Here is a 27,611-nt window from a genome sequence, read left to right as displayed (position 1 = left end):
AAGGTCAAGGCTGGGTTTCAGATTCAGGAGAGCAGTGCTGAATAGAGAGCCAGAAAATAGCTTCTGTCTTGCCACATCAATAGACAAGAGCAGCAGGCTGTGCAATGTTTTTATTAGAAAGACAAAGAATTCACCACTTAAAAAGAGGAATAAATACTGATCTCGTGTGAAGAGAGCCATACCATCACATACAGCATAAGTGTGCATATGTTTAACTTCCATCATTCAAAAATACAAAATGCAAATAGGCAGGTAAGCGTGACTCCTTGCCACCAAAGTGATGTCACTGAAAAGTTCAAGACCAGAGTACGCAGCCAGGGGCCCCAGTCTTGTCCAACCTCCTCCTGTAACTCAGGCCCTGGGGGTAATGAGCAGCCTGTTAGTTTCCACAGCTGCAGAATGGGGCCCACTCTCAGGCTCCTGACCCATGTCCCACTCCAGGTCAACTGAATTAGTCGATGCATTTTTTTTTTTTTTTTTTTTTTTTTAAGAGTTCCCTAATATGGAGCTAGGCTGGAAAGCCACTGGTTCAAAGGACATTGGAGTTCCCCACCCACATCTGAACTTCTACCTCTGCTGTGCACAGAAGCCTAGAGCTGCCATCGAATGCAGAGAACTTGTCTGAGAAGAAACCAGTACAGAGGAGAAGGAGAGGAAGGGACATGTATGTGTCTAAACAGGGGATTTGGCTTTTAAAATGGCGTTTCTAATCTTTTATGACAGTGGCCGCCAGGGAACGCACGTCCTGGTCTTTCACTGTGCACGCGTGCATGTGTACCTGTCAGATAAACGGATGGGCTCTGGAGAACTGGGTCTGAGAGGGTGTGCATTTGTCATTTTGATGAACCTTTCTAAACTGCTACAGGCTGTACCTGCTACAGACCCTCCAACGATTGTTTGGGGGTAGCTGTTTCCTATCACCCACGTCAACAGAGTGCTATTAAATGTTTAATTTTGACAATTTGTTGAGAATGGTATTTCATTGGTGTTTTAGTTGCTTTTCCCTTTTTATTATAAGTGAGGCTATCTCAACACGTTCACCTGCCTTGGTATTCCTTTTTCTTTGAACTGCCTATGCCCATTCTCAAGGATCATTGTTCATTTAGGTTACAGATCCTAATTTGTAGATGGTTATATATTAAGAAAATTAGCTCTTTATGATAGAAACTGGCAGCATTTCCCTACTCTTTAATTTTGGCCATGCAAAAATGTTTTAAAAGTTTAAAACTTACAAAGTTAAAACAAAGTTAAAAATTTTGGCCTTTTTCCTCCAGTCTGGTCATTTGTACCTTCTGATTTTTATGTTGTAAAGCCACTTTAAACTTTTAAAAGCTTAAGTTTGGTGGGCATCGCTAGTCTCACAGTGTTTGATGTGGAAAAGCTATCGACCCTTTTGAAGTCTGGTTCTAGCCACTTGGTGAACCACAGACTCTGGATCATAGCTGAGGGCGTGAGCCTCTTGAGGTCAAGGTATAGTGGGGTCCACTGCATGACCAGGGCACAGTTAAGGCCTCCCTCTCACCACGGGGGCATGTGCAGGAGCTTGCATTCCTTGGTCAGCCGCACGTCTGCACTGCCCCTCTAAGACAAGGGTAAGGACCACAACTCAGTCTGTAAACTCCTGGTGCTAACTCACCTGAAAACCAACATAGCCTAAATTCCCCTCTCTTGCCAGGTAAGGGCTCCACCATAGGAGAAGAGGGAGCAGAGTACAGGGAATACCACCTTTTTGAACCCTCAAACCAAGTCTCCAAGAACAAATATTTTGGAACACACTGTATAAACCTTTAGAAGTTTTAAGCACGGACTCAGACTCTGAGAAACTTCTGTAAACTTCAAATTCATGCCCAACAAGGCTTCCCAGCATGATCCCCTGGCAGCATCTCCAGCAAAATCTCCATATGCAAAACCATGCCAAGCAGGCTGCTGACAAGAAACCAACACCAGGGGAGAAGGGGACAGCATCCCCAGCCTTAGGGCCTGTACACGAGACACGAGTGCGCAAAGCAACGATTTCTATGAAAATGGCAGCAGCAAGGTGAGTCGGTTCCACCAGGTCACCCTCCCCCAAATCTCTCCAATCAGAACGTTAAGTCCTTAAGGTGATGAAACAAAAGGCCACTCCTTTTAGATAGTGTTTCTTCTTTTATAACTTTTTCCCTGTAACTCTTGACACCAAAGATTAAGACAAGCAAAATAGTCTACAAAGAGAAGGCAGAAGTGAAAGTGATTCAAAATTGGTACCTGAAATTAACGTCTCCCTGAATTTTTTATTCTAATTTGTTATGCATGACAGCAGAATGCATTACAATTCATATTATACATATAGAGCACAAATTTTCATCTCTGGTCGTACTTAAAGTCATACCATTCGTGTCTTCATACACATATTTAGGGTAATAATGTCCATCTCACTACACCATCTTCCCTAACCCCATGCCCCTCCCTTACCCTTGGCTCTATCTAGAGTTCATCTAATCCACCCACGCTCCTCCCCCCAACCATATTATGAATCAGCATCCTTAAATCAGAGAAGACATTTGACATTTGTTTTGGGGGGGATTGGCTCACTTCACCTAGCATTGTATTCTCCAACTCCATCCATTTACCTGCAAATGCCATTACTTTATTTTCTTAATGCTAAATAGTATTCCATTGTGTATGTGTATCCATTTTCGTTATCCATTCACCAACAGAAGGGCATCTAGGTTGGTTCCACAGTCTACCTGTTGTAAATTGTGCGGCTATAAACATTGATGTGGCCGTGTCCCTGTAATATGCCGTTTTTAAGTCCTCTGGGTATAGACCGAGGAATGGGATAGCTGAGCCAAATGGTAGTTCCATTCCCCGTCTTCCAAGGAATCTCCATACTGCTTTGCATATTGGTTGCACCAATTTGCAGTCCCACCAGCAATGTATGTGTGCGCCTTTTCCCCCACATCCTCACCAACACTTGTTTGTATTCTTAGTAACTACCATTCTGACTGTAGTAAGAAAATCTTACAGAAATGCAAATGAAAACTACTCTAATTGGTAGAGATATTGAACATTTTTTCATATAGTAGTTGATGATATATCATCTTCTGAGAAGTGTCTGTTCAGTTCCTTGGCCCATTTATTGGCTGGGTTATTTGTTTTTTGTTTTGGGTTTTTTTTTTTTTTTTTGGTTTTTTTGGTGTTAAGATTTTTGCGTGTGCACAAACTTAAAGTGAACCAAATGTAATTTGGGTAAATTGGATCTGATGAAGCAATCTGAAATGATACCCACGAGTACACAAAAGAGTGAGCTGTACAGAAGAGGCCCAGGAGTGCAGTGTGGGGCTCTGAAGCAAACATTCATCAACTAAGACAGGAGGAGCTCTAGTCTCTCAGGTGAGCAAGGAACAGGTGAAAAGCCATGGCCAGGCCCAGGGCATGGTGTCATCCTGCCCGGCCAGCCAGCACACTGCAGGATGACTTCCACTGAGACAAATGCAGTAAGTTCTGACCTACGTACCACTCTCCAGCCACATGGAGTGTTTGTTTTTGCCTTTATGAATAAAAGGTTTATTTTCATCAGAAATCTGGCCAAGTCTTGCACCAAGGGTAGCAGCATGAGAAAGGCCACTTCATTCCTCAGTGGCAACTCAGTGCCAGAAGGAAGCTATCTCCGCCAGGCCTCCCTAGGCAAGGGACAGGCCTAGGGGCATGCGAGGAATACCTTCCAAGGCAGTTCCCTCTGCAGTGGGCCAAAGACTTAGAGGACAAAGGGAGTGAGTGCTCTGAGCAAGCGGGTGTCCCCTTCCAATCCACTGCTGCATACAGGGCACCACCCATTATAAGGGCTAAAACACATCTAGAATATCAAGGCACTAACTGAATATGTGCAGCTGCAACTTCCTCTAATCAAATCAACTACGAGGATGCTCTGGAGCCAAGTCCCAGTGGTCCAGGATCCCAAGCACGGCCATCTGCCCTTCAAGACAGTGGCTTCTGAACGTTCTCCAATATTATGGGCACAGAAAAGGCTAAAACAGACGTGGGCTAGGAGCTAGAGACATTTCCACAGCAAACTGCTATTACAAATGACAAGTGAACAAGTGTGATCCACACCCCTCCCACACACGCGATCTGGGGGCATGGCTTGCCTTGATTTATTTGCGCTGCCTTCAAAGAATTCCTAGGACTGGTTGATTTATTTTTTTTTAAAAATCTATTTCTCATAGTTCTGGAGACCAGAAGTCCAAGATCAGGGCATGTCATTTGGTGTCCAAATGAGGGCTGCATCTTTGAGAGGATAGACCCTGTCCATATGAGGAAAGAGGCAGAAGGGCAAGAGAAGCAACTCCTCACCCCAGTCCTCTTATCACGGCTCCTTGTCCCATGCATGAGGGACGAGTCCTCATGGACCACTTGCCTTTTAAAGTCCCCACCAGTCAACACTATCCTATTGGCCACACTTGAATTTGGAGGTCACATGCTCAAACCATGGCAACACTCACAGGGTCTAGTCAGGAAGGAGGCGGGGGCTTTCACTTCCTCATAGGCACCTCCTGAGGTTCTCACAGCAGCACGCATCACTTTGCTTTAATGTTGTATAAGTCAGTAAGTTTCAGAGTTTCCCCCACTGGCTGTTCCCGTCACGCTGCAAGACGACTTCTGTGCTTCCCTGGCGCTGCTCTGTCTTTTGTGGGTGAAAGAAGGAACAGAACAAGGCCTCCTGCTTCAAGGGTGAGTGTTTTCTTTAACGTGTACGTTCTTACTGTGTCAGTGCAACATTGGGCCCTACCTGTCGTATTCGGGACCTCACCAGAGACAGCAGGACCACTAGCCGCTCTGTTACTAGGAACTCTCTCTCATAGTTGACTCTTAAGGAAGCCTCAGATTGACCACAAATGCCCAGGCGCATAAAGTCAAGCATGAAGGAGGGAAAGGGCAGAAAAAGGCAGGCTTCAGGGACACCCATGGTACTGTGGCCCACACAGGTGACCACGACACTTCCCCCACCCTCAGACTCCCGACTACCTCTGCCTGCTTCTCCCTCTCTCCAGCCACCAGGATTAAGGAAACCATTCCCTGTAAGTCACACTGCTCTTCCAGCTGAGACAGTTCCAGGCCTTTCACTCTGGAAGCCTGCTTTCCTCAGGATTGGTGTCTAAAGGAAATGAGCAAGACGACCTTATATTGATCTAGTGTCCTAGCATCAGGACTGTCATTCGAAAACATTCCCTCATGAGAACTAATAAAGTATTAAAAAAAATCAATGCCTATGTTACTGTAGACAGCTGTATGAATTGTCCTACCAGCCTTGAGAAAAAATCTTCATGTCTGCAAAAGAAGATATAGTATCTTTATTCTAACTTCACCTCAAACTGACACTCTCCTTCCTAAGTGTTACTCCATTTCCATCCCACTGAAGACGTGCCTGGCTTTCCACTTAGTTTTGGTTTTGGCAGTTACTACAGACATTAGAAGATAGCAAAGGACATCCCTACAAAATAAGGAGATGAATTACCCAAACCATTTTCCTCGGTGGGTGTTTTAAGCACCCCTGCTCTTTTAGTAATTCTTAGCTACAACATAGCCACTTTAGCAATCTGTGCAAGATTTCATCCACCAAGAAATGGACTCTTCCCCTGCCTGCAGTAGAAGTTTAAAAAAAAAAAAAAAAACCAAAGAAACTCAAGCATACCAGGCAGAAACAGCCATACTTGCATTAAAAATTAAAAAAAAAAATTGCTATCATTCTTTGAGGTTACTGTCAATGTGAAGAGTAATACTGTCTATGTACATTATTGCAAAGTGAGCTATAAGATGAATATAGAAAAAACTCTTAGAGCCCTTCCTAACCTCTTCTGGGACTCTTTATGTCAGGCAGCTCAGTTTCTCTATAGTTCTGAAAACACCTATAAACTCAGGTAGAACCAGATACAAATGAATTTTTTTTCCCAAACCAAACTGAAATTCTTCTGAGACGACCCACACCTGTTTCCATAAACAGCACAGGTATAGGCAACCACATAACAGTATTATTTTTTTGAATTTGGGGTTGTAACTCTGTGGTAGCGTGCTGAACTCACAAGATACTGGGTTAAATCCACAACAGACACTAGTATGGCAGTATGTAAAAAAGTGGATGTGTAACTGATGTGAATCTGCAATATGTATACGGGGTAAAAATGGGAGTTCATAATCTGCTTGAATCAAATGTATGAAATATGTCAAGAGCTTTGTAATGTTTTGAACAATTAAAAAAAACTAATGAATAAAATAAAGGTGTTATGTCCATCTACAACTAAAAAATATATTTATAAAAGAATGTCAGAGGGCTAGGGTTGTGATTCAGTGGTGGAATGCTTGCCTGGCATGTGTGGGACACTGGGTTCAATTCTCAACACCACATATAAAGATCCACTGACAACTGAAAAATATCTTAAATGACTGTCAGTTTGAAAATTCCTTTCTTAGAGAAACCTAGCACAGTGTTGAAGTTCTGAGCCATAAAAGTTTAAATATAAAAACACATTCTAGTTCATTCCATCAATGGGACCATATTGGGATATAAAGCTCTTCTCATTTGAAGAATTTTGTTTCTTTTCAAGATTATTTATTCCTTTTTGGAGAGTGGCATCTCATTTTGATGAGTCTACAAATTCAGCAAATTGTTTGGCAGAGGAAAGAAAGGGAAAAAGAGGAGATAACATTCAATGTTGTGTACTCCTTTAAAACCAACCAGATGAAAAGTAAAAATTGCTTTAATAACCCCACTTTGTTACTATTGATAATGACCTAAACACCTGCAAAAACAAACAGGATTTGATTTAATACTGTCCTTGAAGAAAGAACTCCAATGATTAGATTTGGAGACAATTTTAACTATCTGGAATAAAAAGGCATCTGCTAATCCGGCCACCAGGGGGCGCTGTACTCCAATACACCCGAGTGTACTGGAGTCCTCATGGGCAGGGGCTTCAGAAGTTCCGCCTCTAGTGAAATCTGTGGGCAGAGGGGCTAAACATGGGGCTTTCCTTCAAAAGAGAAGGATCTTTCCTAACTTTAAAGTAGGAAGGAGCTAAAAATGAAGTGATGCAAACCCATAGAGAAATTGATATTTAAAATTACAACTTGAGTATGTTAAAGAATTGAGGGATTTAAAGGTATCTAGAGAATAAAGAAAAATAATGGATTGATATATGCGCGCACACATATATAAAATCACTTGGAGAGAGCACCACAGGAAAGAACCTACCGAGGTGACCACAACCAAGGGTCTGGAAGAATGAACAGTAGTTTGCCACGCACATGCAAGGTATGAGAGGGGCAATGGTGGCCATGGGCTTGTGCCCTTAGGCACAAGTGGGACTACTCTAGTGCAGAGAAAAATCTCAACATGTGACCTAAGCACCACCATAGAGACCTGCATGGGCTGAGGGGTTAAAGGTCAGGGCCTGTATGTCTAGGGAGTTGCACACGGAGACCTGAGACATGGGCTCGAGACAGGACGAGAACAAGTCTGTCGTGCAGAGGGAGAGGGTGATGTTATAGGCCCTGCAAGGCACCGGGGAAGGACAGCCCAGTTTCTCAAAGGACTGAGTGGGCTGCTCTGCTCAGAGCTCAAGGCAAGGGCTACACTGGAGGACTTCACAGAGGGCTGTGTCAACACTAATCCATGGCCACAGACCATCACCAGAGGATCAGCCAGAGGCAGAAAATGGTCTCCATTTGTGAGAGAAACCCATGCTCATGTGGCAGAAGAAAAAAAGAGCCCAGGACAATTCCCAGTTTCCCAAAGTGGATGCCTGAATGAACAGATCATTTTAAAAAAAAAAAAAAAACACCACAAAGCTGGGCTCAGTGGTACATCCTGTAATCCCAGTGGCTCTGGAGGCTAAGGCAAGAGGATCATGAGTTCAAAGCCAACCTTAGCAACTTATCAAGGCCCTGTCTCTAAAATACAAAACAGGGCTGGGGATATGGCTCAGTGGTTGAGTGCCCCCAGTTCAATCCGCACCACCCACCCCCCCTACAAAGAAAAAAAAAAAGTATTAGAAATTTTGACATTCCAGGCCAAGAAACTGTATAAGGACAAATGCTTCTAAATTATGTGGCTCCACTGGTGGTTCACATCTCATTTCCAGAACAAGATAGTCTGGTACATAACAAGAAAACAAAGTCACACTATGGGGATCCAGTAAACCACGCCCCAGAGAAAGAATGTACAAAGTTTTGTCGTCCAGACTCACTAGATAACATTGAAGATCATTTCAACCAACCTTAAAGTCACTGTTCTCGAAGAACCTCCAAATCAGTACAAGAGGGCAAGTTCTGATATATCACATGACTAATGAATGCTATCACTTCTGGATTGAGAGGAGGGGAGGGAAGCTATCCAACCCAGTCACTTTAAACTTTAAAGTCACTTTAAACACAGTATTTCTTCCAACTTCTTCTCTCGTTTCGTACCATGAATGCCTGATTTCCAGCATCTAAATATAACAGTGACTTGAAAGGATAATCAGTTCTGCGAAAGGGGAAGCACAATAATGTCCCTACACCAACAAGGACAGAAACAAAAAAACCACCCTTGAAGTATCCTCATTGCTCCTTCCTCTCTGCATGCCAGAGAAATATCTGCACACACTAAGAGTCAAGGGGTATTTTTATAGTTTGTGTTGATATTATACAGCAGGAATGCCAATTCTTTTAATAATTTACTGAGGAGTTACACATTGTAGATTCCTTATTAAACATTATTTGCACAAAGGTCATAAGCCTAAGAAATATTCAAGAGGAAAAACAGGCAACATTTTAATTGCAATACACTAATTTATGTATCTGCGTCTGCTTGTATGCATACAAATTCAACTTTATTTATCATTCATGCATTTTATGTACAAAGCAGTGAAAATAATTACTTTTTTCTAAGACAAAACATTTTACAGTTGCATTCATTTGTAAACCTTAAAATTCACAGTGCATATCCAGAAGTTTCATAAGCAACATTTTAAGCTTGCTGCCCTTGAACAGAAAATAAATAAAAATAAAAGGCTACTGCAATATCTAGGAATTCCACTTCCCCAGGCCAAAAAAGAAGTCAATACTGGCAGAATTACTGTTCATCATTGGCCAATCAGCAGCTCTATGAGAGGGCTGAATTTGGAAGTCTTGACTGCATACTATTGACACTTCCAATTCTAAACATACCTGTGGTAGAAAGTCAGTGCCTTGTACTCTCAGGGGCTGGCACATGGTCACATCCATTTGTTTTGTTTGGGGCTCAGAAAACAGTATTCCAAAGTGGGGGCCTCAAAGGCAAGGTGTCTCCCTGCCTCGAGTGCTTCACCTCTCATTCTCCCACCAGGCAGGGCACAGAAATGAGAACTCCTCTTCCCCAAGGCAAACAGAAATCAGAGCCCTCTCCCCAAAGCCAGCCTTAAAACCTGAAAACATTCTAATCTCCCCACCCCTATCTGCCTTTCTGTGCAACAACTGGCCATAAAGAAACTAAGACCCTCATCCCAGAGAGGTCCTGGCCCACACTCGAAAGAAAAGATGCTGCCACAGAAGGGCCATGAAGGATCTGGACAGGCCTGGGTCCCCGCTGTCTGTTTCTGTGATCTCAGACCCTCTTAGTCCGAGCACATTCTACACGGCCAACCCTGGGCTGTTGAACCTGAGCACAAACATGGACAGCTCACCCTGGGCCTTTGGCTCGTCACTCGGAAGGCTCTCGTGTCTTACCTATGATCAGTCCCTCTCAGCAGGTTCAATTCAAACTATCAAAGAGCAAGTTTGAACTTCCCTACAGTTTATATGTTGTCCAGGCTGCTTGTGTGTCATGGTGGAGAGCATAAAATCTCACAAAGCCTCAGTTATTTGACCCTTTGTAAAAAAAAAAAGGGGGGGGGGACCGAAAATTCACTGGCCTCTGATTTAGATACAGCCCTTCAGAACATTTTATTTACCATTTAAAAACCTGACTTTTCACTTTATTATAAACAGCCTGAAATTGTTATCCTCCTGGCCCTTCCCCCAAATATCAACTATAGTTTTATGAAGTCTATGACAATGTTTCTCAGAGGAGTCCCTAATCCAACACGTGTGTATCTGAGAATATGATATTTTGGAATGCCATCGATGTATTTTCCAAATGGATTCTAGACTGTGCACTTCCCAAAGCATGCCTCTCAGACGTAGCAGGATGTTTTTGCCTTCAACAATGCAGATGCACAGCAGGCCCAAAGTCACATTCTGAGGCCTCCTGGGGCCTCACACTGGGAATGGGTGCAAGCCAAGGTGGCGGTCAACGAAGAGTCCTTCCCGACTTTGGGAGGAGAGTGGGCAGCAGCCCTCTGCCTCCCACAGCAGAGCCACCCTCTATCACAGCACCTTGTGCCCGTGCCGTGTTCCTGCAGGCTTGGGGGCTAGCTCAACCTTCGTAAAAATAAATGTTTCCTCCTCGTCTTACACATTCCAAACTCTTTCACTTCTGACTGATCTCAACCTGGCAACTCTGCCCTTCCTCACACTTGAGCTGCTCCTTGTGGTCCTTCTAACCCCCAGAAGGGGAACACAGGAAGGCACGCAAACAATAAGGGTGATGGCCCGGGGACACAAGGTGGCGGCTGCACAGTAAGTGCAAGGAGGGAAGGGGGCAGGCAGCCGGGGGAGAAAGGTTAAGTGAACCAAGCATGCTGGAGTGTGTCAGGGAGGGGAACCCAGCTCCAACTGTCCCACCCTCAGAAGTCCTATCCACTCCTCTCGCTCTCCTTGGTAGCGAGGTCAACCTCCAGCTATGCAGCCACTCGGGAATTTCTCCATTTTCTCTGGCTCTCCTCTAATCAGGTCAGTGAAATTTATCAAACACCTACTATGTGTCAAATACCCTTACCTTCCCAAAAGCACAGATTCTTGGTGCAGACTATGGGGAAAAAAGAAGAGCGAGAGACGCGCCATGTTCCTTCATATTCTCAAACCATTCGTTGGGGCAAAGCCTCCCCCATGACCCTGTGTGGTTGTGCATCAGGAGGCAACTGAGGGGCAACAGTTCTGAGAGAGGGGTTCTCCCAAACCCAACACCGAGAGCTGCCTCCCCTCCAACAAACCGCAATGTATGAGGAAATCTTTAAAAACTGGTCGCACAGTATTCTCTGAGTTCCGGGCTACTGACCACTGGCTACTGCCTGGTGTTTCCTCAGTGATTCAAGATCATCAAGACGACTCACTGTCCTGGCACTGGCTGCAGTGCAGCAAGCCTTGAAGTCCAACACAGCTGGGGACACGCTGCCCTGTGCACTGACCCATCTGCCGCCCTCAAATGTTTCCCTCGGGAACCTGGTGGGCTGGGTAGTGTGAAAGCCGAGACAGACACTTTAGAAGGAAGCTGCTTGTACTCGCACGTTTAAAGGCCAGGGGGTAAACAAACGTAAACAACTGCATGGCTGTTATGGAACTAGGTTTTTTATTTATATTTGGGGGAAAGGGCTAATATCCTTTAGTATCATTTTGGTATTTTGCAGTGGGGAGAACAGAGCAGTCTGAGGTGGGTTCTCTGGGGCTCTCATGTGAGTCACTCACCGTACAGGTTATTTGGAACAGGGATTTTAAGACAAACACGTTTTGGCCCAGAGGCTATTAGTGTTGGTTGGTGTTGTGATTCTCAGCAATGCCCTAGACAGCTCGGCTGCTCAAACAGTCCTCTGGAGAGAGGGGGAGACTTGGCAAGAGCCACAGATCACCAACAGGGCTCTGCAAAGTGCAAGGTGCTCTGCCATGGGGGAGGAAAAGAAGTCGGCTCTAATTGCTAATGAAGATCACAAAAACCAAAACGCAGGCCCATCCCTCAAGGGACCCCCTGGCCTGAGGGAAGCTGGCTGCATGTAAGACAGGAGCTATGGGGCCCTCGGTGACCCCAGGGGCTCAGTTCCACCCGATTCCAGCACTTATCCACCCCCACATCCAGCTGTCAGCCTGTGTGTCTGCATCAGCAAGATTCTCCCTAAACCTGAAATACAGATGTTTAATACAGAATCTCCCAAAATATTGGCTCAGGGTTTCGGCTGCTGCTGCTCCACTGTCCAAATAAACCCATCAGTAGATTCTGTCTAATCCACAGGGACTGATGCTCTGTACACTCCAGCCTGAGCACTGTCCCAAAAGTGTTTATGGTTGAGAGAAGGAACTTCAAAACACAACCTTGAGGTTTTCCCAGAAGAGGATTTACTTTTAAAAAAAAAAAAAAAAAGCAAAGGAAAATAACGATTTCTAATCCTTTAAGAGAAAAAAATAAAATTTACATGTAGGGATTGGGGGTGTAGCTCAGTAGTACAGCACTGGCCTAGCATGTGTGAGGCTCTGGATTCAAGCCCCAGCACTACCATAATTAACTAATTTATTAATTACAATTTACATGTTTATAATGTGAATACATCCCTTCACCATTTACTTGCTGGTCATCTGGGGAAAAAATTTGTAATTTGACACTGGTGGAATCAGACCACCCCCAGGTTAACCAGATATCAACCTCTGCACCACTGATAATGGCATCACTGGGCACCGAGTCGTTCCAGGTGCACACACTATCACTCATCCTGCCAACGTTTAAATTGCATTTGATCCAACTTTTAGATGCAAGGTCTAATAAGCAGGAAACATGTGGGAAAGAAGAACACATTGATTCATTAACTGATATTATCAGGAAACGATCGAATTTGGAAAGTAACACAACCTACCTATCAGTCATTTCAAAGATGGGAAAGGAGAAAAACCGTTCTAGGTTAAGACTCTGAACAGACCTACCAATTAAGTGCAAAACATGATTCTTAACTGAATTTCAACAGCTCAGATACAAGAGGCATTTTAGCGACATTTGGGAGAACACAGATAATGTATCTGGTAATACTGTCCATTAGGCAATTATTTTTAATTTTATGAAAACAGTCCTCTAGTTATATAGAAATAAGTTTGGGGGGGGGTATTTATTGTTAAGTGGACTGAAGTATTTAGGGGCTAGTTACCATGATGTGTACAATTCACTTTTGAATACCTGGGGGGATAACTGATGAAGCTAACAGCAAAATTGTACCACCTGGAATCTAGATAAAGCAAACCATTGTCAGCTGGCCACAGACCAGCATCATGTAGCATTGAGGCCCCTTTACTCTCAGTCACTGGGAGACACAAGGTTTTTTTTTTTTTGGCCATCTTCCCAATGCCTTCAATGTGTGTTTTAAATTTCAAATCCCCAGCTGCCAAAAGAAAGAATGGATGGCAAATCAAACAGGTATAACATGATGCTCAGGGCTCACCACATGCAAAAAAGCTATGGAACAAATGTCCTGCAACGCTCTCCAGGAGGGCAAGGAGATCTGCAGCAGGTCTGCCTTATCCACCACTGCTACATGTTAAGGAGTAGCTTTAGTCTTAAATGCATCTTTTATAACCTCAAATGAAAACCGATTGTCACTGAGGGGAAAAAAAGATGGAGAAGGTTACACTAAAATTGCAATAAAATGACCTATCCTGTCCCTGCTTACACCTATAGCAGAAAGCTGAACATTTAGAAACAAAGATGCAACTGAAAAGACAGTCTGAAACCTGAAAAGATACCCTAAGTTTAGAAGAAAATCTTTCAGATCTTACTTGACAAAGTATCTATTATAATCATAATGACTTATAGTATTTCCAGTTTAAAAAGCTTGGTCAAATATCAAATACAATGGCCAGTTTCCTTAAATCTGTTCACAAAAGAAAAGGACCATATCATCCATCTCAGTTTTAAGGGGAACCTGATGGTCATCTAGTCCAATGACCAACCAATGCCTGAACTCGCCTTCCAGGAGGAACACCAACCTATCATTGGAGAAAGCATGACATCAAACCCACGTAAGTCTGGACTTAATTTGTTTTCTACTTCTGACAGCTTTGTCTGACCTTGGGCCAATGACAACCTCTCAATTTCCTCACCCAAATAGAGACAATTAATACCTCCTCATAAAGTTCAGACAGGATCTGATGACATCACCCTGGGTTCCAGCACGTTGCCTGCCAACTGTGAGCACTCAATAACATTCTGTAAATAACATTTGTGAGGGGCCAAGGCTTTGGTTCAGTTCCTCCCGGTTCTCCAATCTAGTGGTGGTAGAGAGGTAACATCTTATTCTTTCTTGCCTCCGTTTCCCTATCTGCAAAATGGGAAGAACAATAGCACTTAATGCATAGAGGTACTGGGGAGATCAAGTTAGCTCCTACCTAAGTAGTTCAGACCACATCTGGATTCCGAATCTCCCTGGAACTCCAAATTACAACACAGGCATGGCCAAGTCCAAGAACCATAGCACATACACCCAATCTCAAAAATGGCATCAAGAAACCCTGATCACAAAGTCATGAGGGGGTAAACCCCAAGTTCCTGAGAACACGCATTTTGTCAGGAAGCACAACAAGGCCTGAGAAACATGCAGGCCAATACGGAAGGCCACGAGTGTCCCTGCCGAGGCTATGGAGGCCTCCATCAAGCCCAGGGTGGTTAAGCCCAAGATCCCAAAGGGTGTCGACTGCAAACTCAGTCGACTGTGGACCTCATCCACCTCAGGCAGGAGTGTGTGGTTGGCTCACTTGGCCAAGGTCTCAGGCTCTGCTCAGGCCGGGCTAGACAGTCCCCACAAGGTACTCGGGCAAGTGGCCTGTTGATCCCCACCTGCAACTCCTGATGAGGTGTCGGACCCTTTAGCCCCATTCGTGGAACTGCCCTGGTGCTCACCCTGGTCAGCTGGTGCTGATGCCTGGGTCATCACCTCCACTTCTTTGTGGGGTGGCAGGCAGCCAAGAGGACCTTTAGCACCAGTGTCCTGATCCCTGGGTGCAGGGCTCTGACCTTCCATTCCCAGCCCAGCTTGGTCACATGACCCCGTAGAAGACTCTGGAATTTAGCACAGTGAGACCATGCTCCTCCTTCAAGGTATGAGGTAGCAATTTTACACAAATATTAGCAGCAGATGGAGACCTTTCCTGGCTGCCATCCCCCGAGTGCCCAAGGTTCTTTTCTCGGGTGCTCCCCTTCATCTCTCGGCACTCACCTTTCATGGGAGTCCCGGGAAGGTCTCCTCTGCAGGTCCACACAGAGCCCCCATGAGAATCAGAAAGAGCACCTCCCCTACATGCCTGGGGGACAAGAGGGACAAGTCCACAGACCTCAGGAGGAGGTGGTCAGCAGCTGGGCCACAGCACACCCTGACCACATTCCACTGAGTGAGCCTCTGGGCCTACAAACAGTAACAAGGCAGGGACTAGGAGGAGACCTGTGGAACCACCGCAGTCCAAGTGGCAGCCACTGTTCTGTTCTCAGCTGGGGTCACGGGACAGGGGACCTCAGCAAGTATACTGCCACAAGAACTGGCCCTTGAGAGATGAGCGAGTAGCTGCCAGAAAGCACATGTGCAGATTTCAGATGGAGGGGGGAAAACAGCTAAGGAAAGAGGAGGCAACTTCACATTTAGAGAATGGTGAGTTTTCATGACAAGAGTAGGACAGGAAGCAAGGAGGAGAGGGGCCAGCACCCAGTTCTTGTACCCTTGGTGATTGCTTCTTGAGGACCCACTAAGTGCCTTGAAGATAAAAAGAACGATGCAATTCTGGCCACCAGGAGCTAATGATCTACTTTAGGAACAACTATAAAACAATTATAAGAAATTAGTATAAACAAATCAAGTCCATGAAGAACTATGCCCAGTGCTGCCCAGGAATTATGGGTACCACAAAGACGGGAAGTAACCTTCTAGAGACCAGGAGGCGGCTTGAATGCTCAAGGAGACGAGGACTGGCCAGCTGAGCACTGAAGGCCAAGCCATCAAAGGTGCCACCGTGACCTGGGCGAGGTATGAGGATGGTCTCAGGTATAGAACAGCTGGAGCAAAAGCTCAGGGGAAAGGAGGCTGTGTTGGGGCCCGCAATGCTCCTGTGCAGTGGGATCTACCTCCCTTTTGAGGATTAACAGCACTTTACTCAGTCTGTTCTTTTAAAGGGTTTAATTTTCCCTTGCTCAGCAGTGTTTCAAAAACTATTTTGGGAAAAAAAAAATAGCGGTCTTTTCATGGCATGGAAGTCAAGACTGGAAGACTCTGATCCAGAGTCACCAGAACCTCAACTTACACCTTACTCCCTAACATCCACCCAACGTGGCATTTCTTCCAGAGTCCCTGTTTAGATGTATGACCATAACTGCCCTTTCTCAACCTCCAGGTGCGGCCAAAGGGGACCGTCCTTCACCACCACTGCTGCCCTCCGAGTGTGCCAACTCCACCATTCAGGCAGGGCCACAACTCAACGATCGGGTCTCCTCTGAACAAAGGTGCCTTTAATCAAGTCGGACTTTGCTGGAGGGAAGGTGGAAGACGATCTGGCGTCTTAAGCATGGGACTGGGGCCCAGAGAGACAAAAATAAGGGCACTTCAGACACAGGCCTCTCAAGGGAGGACCAGTCACCTCAGCTGAGGGAGCCCCAGCACCCCACACACTCCCACCCCACATGGGCATCCGGCAGCCCCCCACCACCACCCTGGAAGGGCAAGCCATGAAATGCTCCATCCTCCCCAGCTGGCCCCGTCAATCACATTCAACCATCACACTCTGGCCCTACCTCAGGCCAAGGGACCAAATGACCTCCCTTGGAGACACAGAAGAAGCCCAGAGGCTGCAGATCCAGGGTCCTGACAACACTGCCCACGAGCACGGCCCCTCCTCCTCTTCCTCCTCCCCCCCCCTTCTGCCAGGGCAGGCAAAGGTACCCAGAGACACACGAGGGGGACAGAATACTTGGGGGTAGGCTGGGGCGAGGGAGACTTGCTGGTCTAGGCTCTGAAGGACACAGTGGATGGCAGAAACACTACAGAACCTCCTTCGCTGGTGACCACCAACTTAGAACACCTCAGAACTGCCTGTCAACTGGAGTTACTTTGGGTTCCTTCCCGAGTCTCACATGCCTCGTCTGAGGAAAGGGTCGTCCCTGTTCTACAGAGTACACTATGACATGGGTGGTTTTAAAGGCTTTACCCAAAGGCAGCATTAAGGTCATCAGGCCAAATAAAAGGTAATAGCTGGTGCCACCCCTGTTACCCCAGAGTGAGTGCCAACATGGCACTAACCCACACTGCGCCAACCCCTCAGATTTAGCTCACTCATCAGCAAACAGGTCCTTAAAGAATAGCCGCACTTAAAAGTCGGCTGACACCTGAGAGAGGAGAGGGAAGGAGGAAGTCAGGCAGGGAGGTGTGGGTTTCCTCTCACTAACCTCAGAAAAGGAGGGACAGAAAGAGGGTTCAGTTTCTGGCTCACTTTCTGCCAATGGATGCATGAGGCCAAAACACGATTTGTCTTTCTAATTAACATCTTAAAGGACAGCTCCTTTTTCACCCTATCCCTAAAAAACCCAGAGAATAAAACTTCAAGGCTGAAACTTGCTCAACTCTAAGATTCAGAGCCTCATTCCCGTACGATTTCAACCTCACACCTTCACAGTAGGCAGAGAAATCCAATCTGAATCAATTTTGTTTTTGAAGAAGTTTGGATAAAAATGCAAAAGAAAATTAATCAACTTTTAAAAACATATCAAGATTATCTAAATCCAACTTCTTTCAAATAATTAACTATACTGGAAAGAGTGAAAGCAATAGGCTTTTTAGGGAGGGGAGTACTGGGGATTGAATTCAGAGGCACTTAACTACAGAGCCACATCCCACCCCCTTTTCTATGTTTTATTTAGAGACAGGATCTGAGTTGCTTAGGGCCCAAGTTGCTGAGGCTGGTTTGAAACTCACGATGCTACTGCCTCAGCCTCCCTCGCTACAGGAATTATGGGCGTGCGCCACCAGTAACAGGCATTTTTAACCTAACAGCACAACTACTAGTAATCGTGTAAATGTTTGGAAAAAAAAAAAAAAAAATCAAAGTTTTTGCTCTAGTTCTTGGTGCTGTTAAGAGGTGAAAGACAGGAAAATGTGAGATGTCTGTGTCCAGTACATTTTTAATTTAGCAACAGAGAGACCAGCAAAAAAGTTAGAAAGCCACCAGATAATACACCTGTGAATCCTAAACCTAGTGCCCACGTGGCCCCAGAAGGGGCCGAGAGAGGACGGACACATGAGCCAAAGCCTTCAGAGAAAGGGAGGCTCTGCGGTGGGCAGACCGAGAATCCCAGGAAATGGCGTTTCACTTCAGGGGTGAGGAGTGGCCCGAAACCAGCAGGTAGCGCTGCTCTACGTGGGAAGAGCGGAAGCAGGGATTCTCCTGCCTCCGTCCCACTCTGGCCTGCCTGTGCCTAAGAGTGACTTCACTGTCCCATGGGAAGGGCCCTCCAGGGGGCTGCTGTCAGTGTCAAGCCTACACTCAAGACGGGAGGTCCCCTGTGACACCACGCCAGGAGCTAACCCTCCATTTGTCACCTGAGGCACACACAGGCACAGGGATATTTTAAGAATTTTACCAATATTGTTTCGATTGTATTTCTTCGTAATTTCTCTAGGTGTTATTCTAGTAACTTACAAATTATTTAACAGACAAAACTAAATGGCAGATCAGACAGTAGGGGTGTGACCACTGGTGGCATGGACTTCTGTTGGGGCATGTGGGGACGACAGACAGAAAGGGGCCTCCTTACTCCAAGGCTCCTGCATCAGGCGGAGGCCCTATAACCAGCAGTCACCAAGGGCCACAGCATAGGGGCCAACAGGAAGAAACCAGTAACCCGATTAGACTATTCAGCAGCCACCTGCCCTGAGAAACCCACGATAAGCCAGACCACTGCCACAGACTGACCAGAGCCCTGGGCAGTGATAGGCAGGTTGTTCTGGTCAGTCTTCCAGCACCCTGGCTTGTGTGACCTGGGCAAACAGCTTCTGAACTTGAGCTCTGTCAACCATAAAGTGGGAAGGCAGGACGAGACCATCTCTGATGTCCTCCTGGGTCTAAAGCTCAAATGATCTGTTGTCCCAAACCCAGTTCATTCCTACTTTAAAGTGGCTTCACCCTCACCTGGCCACCAGTGCACTAACTGGAGGCCACATATCACAGAGTCCAGCAGGACAAAAGGGTGGTTTTAAAGTATGTGAATATTACATATAGAACTGGGGGGCAGGGGTGGTGGTAAAACAACCAGAAAGCTCCGGCTGTTGCCCCTGGTAAATAGCATAGCCATCACCAAATCTCTTCCCTTGAACTATACACATCAAGGATATCCAGTTCTCGCAGGAACAAAATGACACTTTCATGTTTCCCAAAGCTAGTGGGGGAAAAAAATACAGCCATCCCTTAGCATCCCTGGGGGACTGGTTCCAGGATCCCTCATGGCACCAAAATCTAAATGCTCAAATCCCTGATATAAAATGGTGTAGAATTTGTGTATAACCTATGCACGTGCTCCTATATACTTTAACTCATCTCCAGATTAATTATAATACCCATCACAAGTGCTGTTAAATAGTTATACCATATTATTCAGGAAATAATGATGTGTTCAGTACTGACATAATTGATTTTGCACAAATATGTTTGGCTGGAGGTTGGCTGAATCCACGGATGTCACCGTGGATGTCGAGAGCCCTTGTATTAAAATGAGCACAGTCACATTTCTAAACACTCTCTCTCCTCAGAGCAAAAAAATTCCACAGCCATAGACTCTAACTTCCTCATGTAATGGGCCCACCCAGAGGGGGAGCCTGCTAACTGCCCTTGGGATGCACAGTTAGATCCCTGTGCAAATGTGGCCCTGGGCTAGATGCAACAGCACCAGGCAACCTGTCAACCTCTGCTGGTGGCCCCTGGGGGAAAAAAAAATCCCTCCAGGTGGTTCTGACATACATCCAAATATGAAAAGTACTTGCCATGCTCTACAGAAGCCCACCTAAACAAATAAATCACACGTACCTGGCTCCAAAGATATCCTTTTTGGCGAGATCAATTCCAGAAACAACTTTTACTCTGAGAATACGGGATTCTCCCTGTTGGAGAGAGAAAAAATAAAGTTAAAAAAAAAAAAACCCTGATCTTCAACATACTGCACTCTTGCACCCAACTTTCAAGGCTGTGACTTCTGCCTAGTGCAGCACTGGCACAGAGAATGGGGTGCCTGGAGCAGACGCTACTCTTCCTTACAGTGAGGTCCAGAAAGAAGTGCAGCAACTCCAAGATGCCAGGGCTCCAGAGATGGAGGCAGCCAGCTAGCGAAGCCCACGTTTCATTCCAAGAGGTCACTAACGTAAACTATTCCTGCCTTTGAGGAAGTGCTTCCCAGTCGTACCAGAACACAACCACAGACATGAAACTACCCACATAGAAGTCCAAGAACCACCAGGTAACAAATGTAATAAGTCTGTTAAGTGTGGCATGGGATAAAGGACTGAAAGTTTTCTATGGTAAAAAAATTCTCTCAGAAATCACTGCTTTTCAAAATTTCAAAATATTTGGTGTCAGCAAGCAAAAGCAATCCCTGTGTTTCAATAAAACTACATAAAAAGCATCATCCTGAATAGCAACTGTCCCAAACCATCTCAGAAGCCAGAAAAGTGTTGGTTCACCCATTCATTAGTCCACTCTTTATTACCATTTCCTTGCAGTTCCTATACACCGGGCATTGAAATTGACCTTGAAATAAAAAATACGTATCTGTTCATGGGCCTATTGGAGGTGACAAGCAGGCCAACAATATAGGACTCTAATGTTGTGATGGCCTAGGAGGAGGTGGGTGATAAAAGTCCAAAGTAAATCTCGTTTCCAGTTTGGGTCACTGTTAACATCAATTGAAGCAGAGCTCTGAGTCCAAGGTGCTTATGAGACAATCAGATGGCAAAATAGATAAATGTGAAAAACACCTGGTTGTGCTAGAGACTTCCACCAGTGTAGAACTGGTAGATGGTAGTTCTAGCCAAGTCTGCGAAAGAAACAAGAGATTTAAAAAAAAAAAAAATTAGTGAAAGATCCTTGGAAACACAAGTGCTGATCATCAGGAGAAGTATCAGCAATTTATAAGTCTAATACATTTAGTCAAGACCTAGGTGAGGAAAAGGAAAATTATATAATTCAAAGGCGATAATTATCGAGCAATGTTGAAGATTAAAGGCAGGGCAAAAATAAGACAAGGAGAGAACAGGACGCAGGGCCTTTGCCAATCAACCACAGATCATGCATCAATTGGAGCATGCACCTCAGTCATTTACACTCAGGGATTCAACCATCCACCCAACCATCTGCAGAGACAAAGATGTCCATGAACAAATGCGTGGGCAGTACAAATGATTTAAAACGACACTCTCAACTCATCTGTGCTTTTATCAATCCCCCTTCTACCCTTATGTGGATTCAAGTTTGACAGGCCCCATGAAAGGATTAAGAGACGCAAAGCAAAACCAGGCGAGTCAGGCACAACTGAAACATAACCCTACCACAGCACGACCGTGTGTCCACAGGCTTACAAAAATGCCAGGGGGTTAAAGTTCTGATCCCCTGGTTCCTTTAAGCACTGACTTTTCTTTCTCTTGTACACACACAGGGCAGAGGTCACCAATCTCTCATCAGCATGGGATGTGAAGCACACGGAGGTGCTTAACGTTTTTTTATTTCTCAGCAAGTTGTTCCCAGATGTCAATCGTGATCCTCCCACAGTGGCTCAGTTCAATGGCTCGCACCGTCCAAGTGCTATTTTATATCCGGGTCAAAATTGGGCAGCACACCTGTGTGGAGTTTTTTTTGCACACCTGGGGAGTGTCGGTGGCCTCCTAGTACCCACAGCATTGACAACCACAGGTGGATGGTTAAGAGGAAACGCTGGTCTGCCAGGCAAAGGGATTCAGATTTGACTTGAGAGAATCATTGAAATTAAAAGGATGACGGGAGATTTCCAGAGAAAAACAAGCCTAATTACAAATACTCCAGCCAGCAACCTCCTAGACATTGTGTGCAGGAGTGGGTGGGGACCGTTAAGGAGGTGATGGGTCTGAGCCCACCCAAGCCTCCCTGTCCCACCTCCCTGTCCCATGCTGGCTGAAGGGGCACATGCTTGAGCTGGCAGCAGGAAGGAGAAATGGGCCTTGAAGAGGAGCAGCTAAGAGACCTGAGAAGTAGCAACTCCTGCTGTGGCCACTGCAGTTACAGCCCTGGTTCTTCCTGAACGGCAGAGCCTTGCACTTATGACTGACCCGAGAGGACTTGGAAAGGACAGTATGTAGGACGGAAAGCCAGGTACAGTTGGTCCCACACCACACTGCCTCTTTCTTGCAATTGTTCAGGAATCCTGGGTGGTGTGTTGAACTTTCCTCAGATTTGGTCCAGGACTCAACCAAACCTGGCCTGAATTTGAAGGAATACATGCAGCTGACCCCCAGATTCCCCAAGTTCACACTGATGTTGGGTGGCCTTACTGGGACAGGGCAGATACAGCCCTGGTTCTTCCTGCAGGCAGTCACATAACATTTCCACAAATAGGTGAAGAAAAAGAAACTAAGTGAAGGAGTAACTAGAATTTTTCTAAGATAAATCAATTCATTTGTTTACTATAAGAAACAACTGTGACCCTAGACTCAAAGATGTAAGGGCACAGCAGTGACAAAGATGGGACCCCTCCTCACCTCCACTCCCAGCAGAAGCCCACAAGGGCTCCCAACTATGTGGGACTTGGGAGCCAGCAGTCTTCTCAAAGGGCAAATGGCAACACACACCAAATACCTTATAATGTCACACACACACACACAGACACACACACACACACACACACACACCCCTTCCAGTAAATAAAACCTCATTTAGAAATCAATCCCAAGTAGTACAGATAGGAGCAAAAAACCCCAACAGAAGACCAGAAGAATACTCACTAAAGCACCTCTATAATTGAAAGGGCACCTAAAAGCTCCTCTATCTTAAGGGCTCATTCCATGTAAGGGGACATAACATTGTAACCAAAAACGTGCAAGAACCCGTGGCAACATTCCTCTATCCCACAAGTAATTACTGACACCGTATCTGGGGACAGCCATGTAAACCAGACTGAGCTCCTGCTCAGAGTCCACCACCGAGCAGGCAGGGGGACAGCGCAGGGTACATGATGCAAACCAAGCACGCAGGACGGCAGCTGGTGGCCCAAGTGCTTTGAGACCACAAGGCAGCTAGTGGCAGCACCCGAGCAGAGCGGGCAGGAAATTCAGGATGATGTGACAAGAAAGGTCTCCCACGAGGACTCAAGCCGAGACCTAAGGCGGCAGAGTGACGAGATGGGACAGGAGGCTCGGGAGGGGTGACGCAGGCCTGGCCCAGCATCCCAGGGAGAGGCCAGTGAGGGAGCGCCCAGTGGGTGAAGGACAGCGGAGGGGCCGAGACCCGACGGGCAGCCCCGGGGGAAGGTGGACACCATTCCAACCATCGTGGGGAAAGTTTTCAGGCCTGGGGGTGATACAGTCTGACAAGTACCGCTGTGGCTGGGTGGGAAATGGGCTACAGGGAACAGCAGCAGGCGCAACAGCTGGGCAGAGACCCCGCAGCTTCTGAGGGGTGCAGACAGAGAGGACCAGACTCAGTCTGCAACAACAGGTTCAAAATAAAGCATTTAGTTTAAAATTCTGATTTACAGCCAGAGTACAAGAAGCTGTGTCCCCTTTGCACTTGGACGCAGCTGGACTCTTGTTTCCCAGCTTCCTGCAGCTAAGGGCAGTCCTTTGGGGACTACAATGACAGGCTTTTCCACTGGCCATAAGCCAGTTAAACTCAATATCTTCTGTCTCAGCCCAACCCCTCTGCTCAGTGGAGAAGGTACTCAAGAGGGGGGACCTCAGGAAGCCAGTAGAGCAAGCACCTACACCCCAAAATGACCTACCACCCTCTGAGGGCATGAGCTGGCAGCAGACTTCTAGTCAGTCCCGCCTGAAACCAAAGGTTGCTGTCATCTCCAAGTCAAAGGTCTGGAAAGGATAATGGTAATAGTGATGGCCTCTGAATAATGATAATTTACTTTTGTTTATTTGCAGTGTTTCCTTCTGAAACATCAGAATTTTTGTTTAAAAACTAAACTTTCAGCTGGAGTTGTTTTTAGGGGACAAAATGTGCTTGCCTAGCATGCATGAGGCCTCTGGGTTCAATCTTCAGCACCAAAAATAAACTTTCATAGAAACCTAAGAAAAATAAAAATTTTGGATCATCCAGGCTTACCGCAATAAGCATTTCTGTCATGAGAAAATTCAACCTGCAAGTTATTTTTATGGCCAACTCAAAGGTATAGAGTTGCACGTTTGAAAGATGCTGAATAGGAGCCGATTTATGTAATCTACAGGCAACAGCTGGGAGGTGAAGAGAAGAGCATTTATTGAGTACTTACTGTTTACAAGTAGCTGTTGCAGGAAGTTTCATTCCTGTCTGAAGTTCAGAGTGTGTCACTCTGTAAAAAGTTTTTATACACACAGCAAAGAGATCGTTTCCTCAAAATGAAAAGTGTAAATACAGATAAGCAGCAAAGGTCACTTGGTAAGGAAACACATGACAAGGTGTGTGACTAATTTATCACAAGCAGTGGGCCCCATGCTGAACCACTGAACTTTCTGAAACATTTAATTACTTTCATAAAATCTATGCCTGATATTTTGATCCCCGTTTATGACTCCAGTAGAATCAAATATTTAACTAAGGTGGCTTGGCTTGGACAATAAAAATGTTATTCTTAGACTGGCTGTACAACTCAGAAGGAGCAGGCAGAGAAGACACTAGGCCAAACCCAGCGGCTGTGTCTCTTCCGGTTAGTGACCTATTGTTTTGCACTGCTGTTATGTAACAGGATCGGTTCTGTGCATTTGAAGTGTGCTTTTCTTTACCAATACTAATGTTTTTATCAAGACAGGCAGACAAGGTGCCCAAGCCACGGACGACAAAGCATACTAATAAATAAGGTGTGCACTTAGAAACAGGCGGGACTCCAGTTCATCTGTGCGACAGGCATCTGGAACCCCAGCAGTCCTGCTCCTTATAGTGGCAAAAGATTCCCACACCCAACAACAAAGCCTCTGTGATACATCATCATCAGAATGGTCCTGATGGTCAATCTCTTTCAAGTTTAAACTCAAGACACTGAGATTTGCCTTTTCTTCTATGACTCTGGAACTTACGTTTTCATCTTTTCCTACAATGGCAGCTACTCTCCCCCAAGAGAGGGGGATATCAGGATGGGGAAATCATGTTCTTCCTCCACAGGGAGCCACCGTGACCCCTGGTTGTACATATACACCAGCTGTCTTCCTGGACATGAAGTCCTAAGTTGGGGATCTCAGTATCTTGGCCATTCCCCTCTAAATTTATGTTTTTACCTTCTGTATTCTGAACACCTGCATACTCACAGTAAATACTACTTTCAGAAGTATTTTGTTGGACCACAGAAATATGTAAATGGTGTGTGCGCTGCCCACGTAACTTTGTTTCAAGATTAAAAAAGGTAGAGCAGGCCCAGCGGCCTGCTGAGGGGCAGAGCCGCCCCCTCCCCCTGCACCGGCAAGGTAGAGGGAACTGTGACCACGCACAGAGCAGGCCCAGCGGCCTGCTGAGGGGCAGAGCCACCCCCCACCCCTCGCGCCTGCCAGGTAGGGGAACTGTGACCACGGACAGAAAAGGCCCAGTGGCCCGCGGCGGGACAGAGCTTCCAATCACTCCTGCAAGGTAGGCGGGCCTGCGACCCACCTGCAGAAGAGGAGCAGCGGCCTGCTGAGAGGAAGAGCCGCCCCCTCCCCCTGCACCGGCAAGGTAGAGGGAACTGTGACCACGCACAGAGCAGGCCCAGCGGCCTGCTGAGGGGCAGAGCCGCCCCCCACCCCTCGCGCCTGCCAGGTAGGGGAACTGTGACCACGGACAGAGCAGGCCCAGCGGCCTGCTGAGGGGCAGAGCCACCCCCCACCCCACGCCCCTGCCAGGTGACCACCGACAGAAAAGGCCCAGTGGCCCGCGGCGGGACAGAGCTTCCAATCACTCCTGCAAGGTAGGCGGGCCTGCGACCCACCGGCAGAAGAGGAGCAGCGGCCTGCTGAGAGGCAGAGCCGCCCCCTCCCCCTGCACCGGCAAGGTAGAGGGAACTGTGACCACGCACAGAGCAGGCCCAGCGGCCTGCTGAGGGGCAGAGCCACCCCCCACCCCCCGCGCCTGCCAGGTAGGTGGAACTGTGACCACCATCAGAACAGGCCAGACCTGCAACCGAGAGACAGAACAGGCCCAGTGGCCTGAGGAAGGGTAGAGCCGCCCCCCCCCCCCGCACCTGCAAGGTAGGCGGACCTGCGACCCACTGGCAGTACAGCCCCAGAGGCCTGCAGAGGGGCAGTGCCGCTGCCTGTACCTGCAAAGTAGACAGAACTGTGACCACCCACAGAACAAGCCTAGCGGCCCGCAGAGGGACAGAACCGCCGCCCGCGCCTGCGAGGGAGACTTTGCAACTATACAAGACCAATATAAATATATAGGGGGAAAATTCAATAGCACAACAGTTTCACCAAGTAGAAAGGAACGCGAACAGTATGAAGAGACAAGGAAAGAAAGGACCACAAGCATTGCAGGTCAACTCAACGTTAGAAGAGGTAATAGCTGCAGCAGATGGAATGTCAGATAAAGAATTCAGGATATACATGCTTCAGATGATCTGGAGTCTCAAGGAAGACATCAGACAGCAAAATCAGACAATGAAAGATCACTTCAACAATGAATTACATAAACAAATCCAAGAAGCAAAAGATCAACTATACAGGGAAATAGAGGTTATAAAAAACAAACAGAAATCCTAGAAATGCAGGAAGCAATAAGCCAACTTAAAAACTCAATTGAGAATACTACCAGCAGAGTAGAACACTTAGAAGACAGAACATCAGACAATGAAGATAAAGTATTTCAACTTGAAAAGAACATAGACAGCTCAGCAAGACTGTTAAGAAACCATGAGCAGAACATCCAAGAAATATGGGATAACATCAAGAGACCAAATTTAAGAGTCATTGGGATACAGGAAGGGACAGAGTTTCAAACCAAAGGAATGAGCAATCTATTCAATGAAATAATACGAGAAAACTTCCCAGACTTGAAGAATGAGACAGAACCCCAAATCCTAGAAGCCTACAGGACGCCGAATGTGCAAAATCATAAGAGACCCACACCTAGACACATTATAATGAAGATGCCCAACATACAGAATAAGGAGAGAATTTTAAAAGCTACAAGAGAAAGGAAGCAGATCACATTTAGGGGTAAGCCAATCAGGATAACAGCTGATCTTTCAACACAGACTCTGAAAGCTAGAAGATCCTGGAATAACATATTTCAAACACTGAAAGAAAATGGGTTCCAACCAAGAATTGTGTTTCCAGCGAAATTAAGCTTCAGGATGGAAGATGAAATTAAAACCTTCCACGATAAACAAAAGTTAAAAGAATTTGCAGCTAGAAAACCATCTCTTCAAAACATCCTTGGCAAAACATTACAGGAAGAGGAAATGGAAAATAACAATGAAAACCAACAGTGGGAGGTAGGACACTAAAGGGGGGAAAATAATCAAAGAGGAAAACAAACCATGTTTAGTAACATAAATAAACAAATATGGCTGGAAGAACAACCCATATCTCAGTAATAACCCTAAATGT

At 46.1% G+C, this 27,611-nt stretch overlaps 1 protein-coding gene across 3 annotated transcripts in view; it reads right to left on the bottom strand.

Annotated features, from left to right (window-relative positions):
• Positions 1-27,611, bottom strand: part of Nedd4l (NEDD4 like E3 ubiquitin protein ligase) — a 316,988-nt gene that overhangs the window by 193,822 nt on the left and 95,555 nt on the right. For all 3 annotated transcript variants that reach the window (XM_046419505.2, XM_046419506.2, XM_046419507.2), the window contains exon 2: positions 19,897-19,970. In XM_046419505.2, the coding sequence (XP_046275461.1) occupies positions 19,897-19,970 (74 nt within the window). The remainder of the gene's footprint in view (positions 1-19,896; positions 19,971-27,611) is intronic.

This window comes from Marmota monax, unplaced genomic scaffold, assembly GCF_021218885.2.
Source record: "Marmota monax isolate L192 unplaced genomic scaffold, Marmota_monax_Labrador192_F-V1.1 WCK01_AAM20220418_F8-fsc00088, whole genome shotgun sequence".
In the NCBI taxonomy this organism is placed as follows: domain Eukaryota; kingdom Metazoa; phylum Chordata; class Mammalia; order Rodentia; family Sciuridae; genus Marmota; species Marmota monax.
Note: the sequence above shows the minus strand (reverse complement) of the source record. Positions and strands in the feature narration are given on the sequence as shown.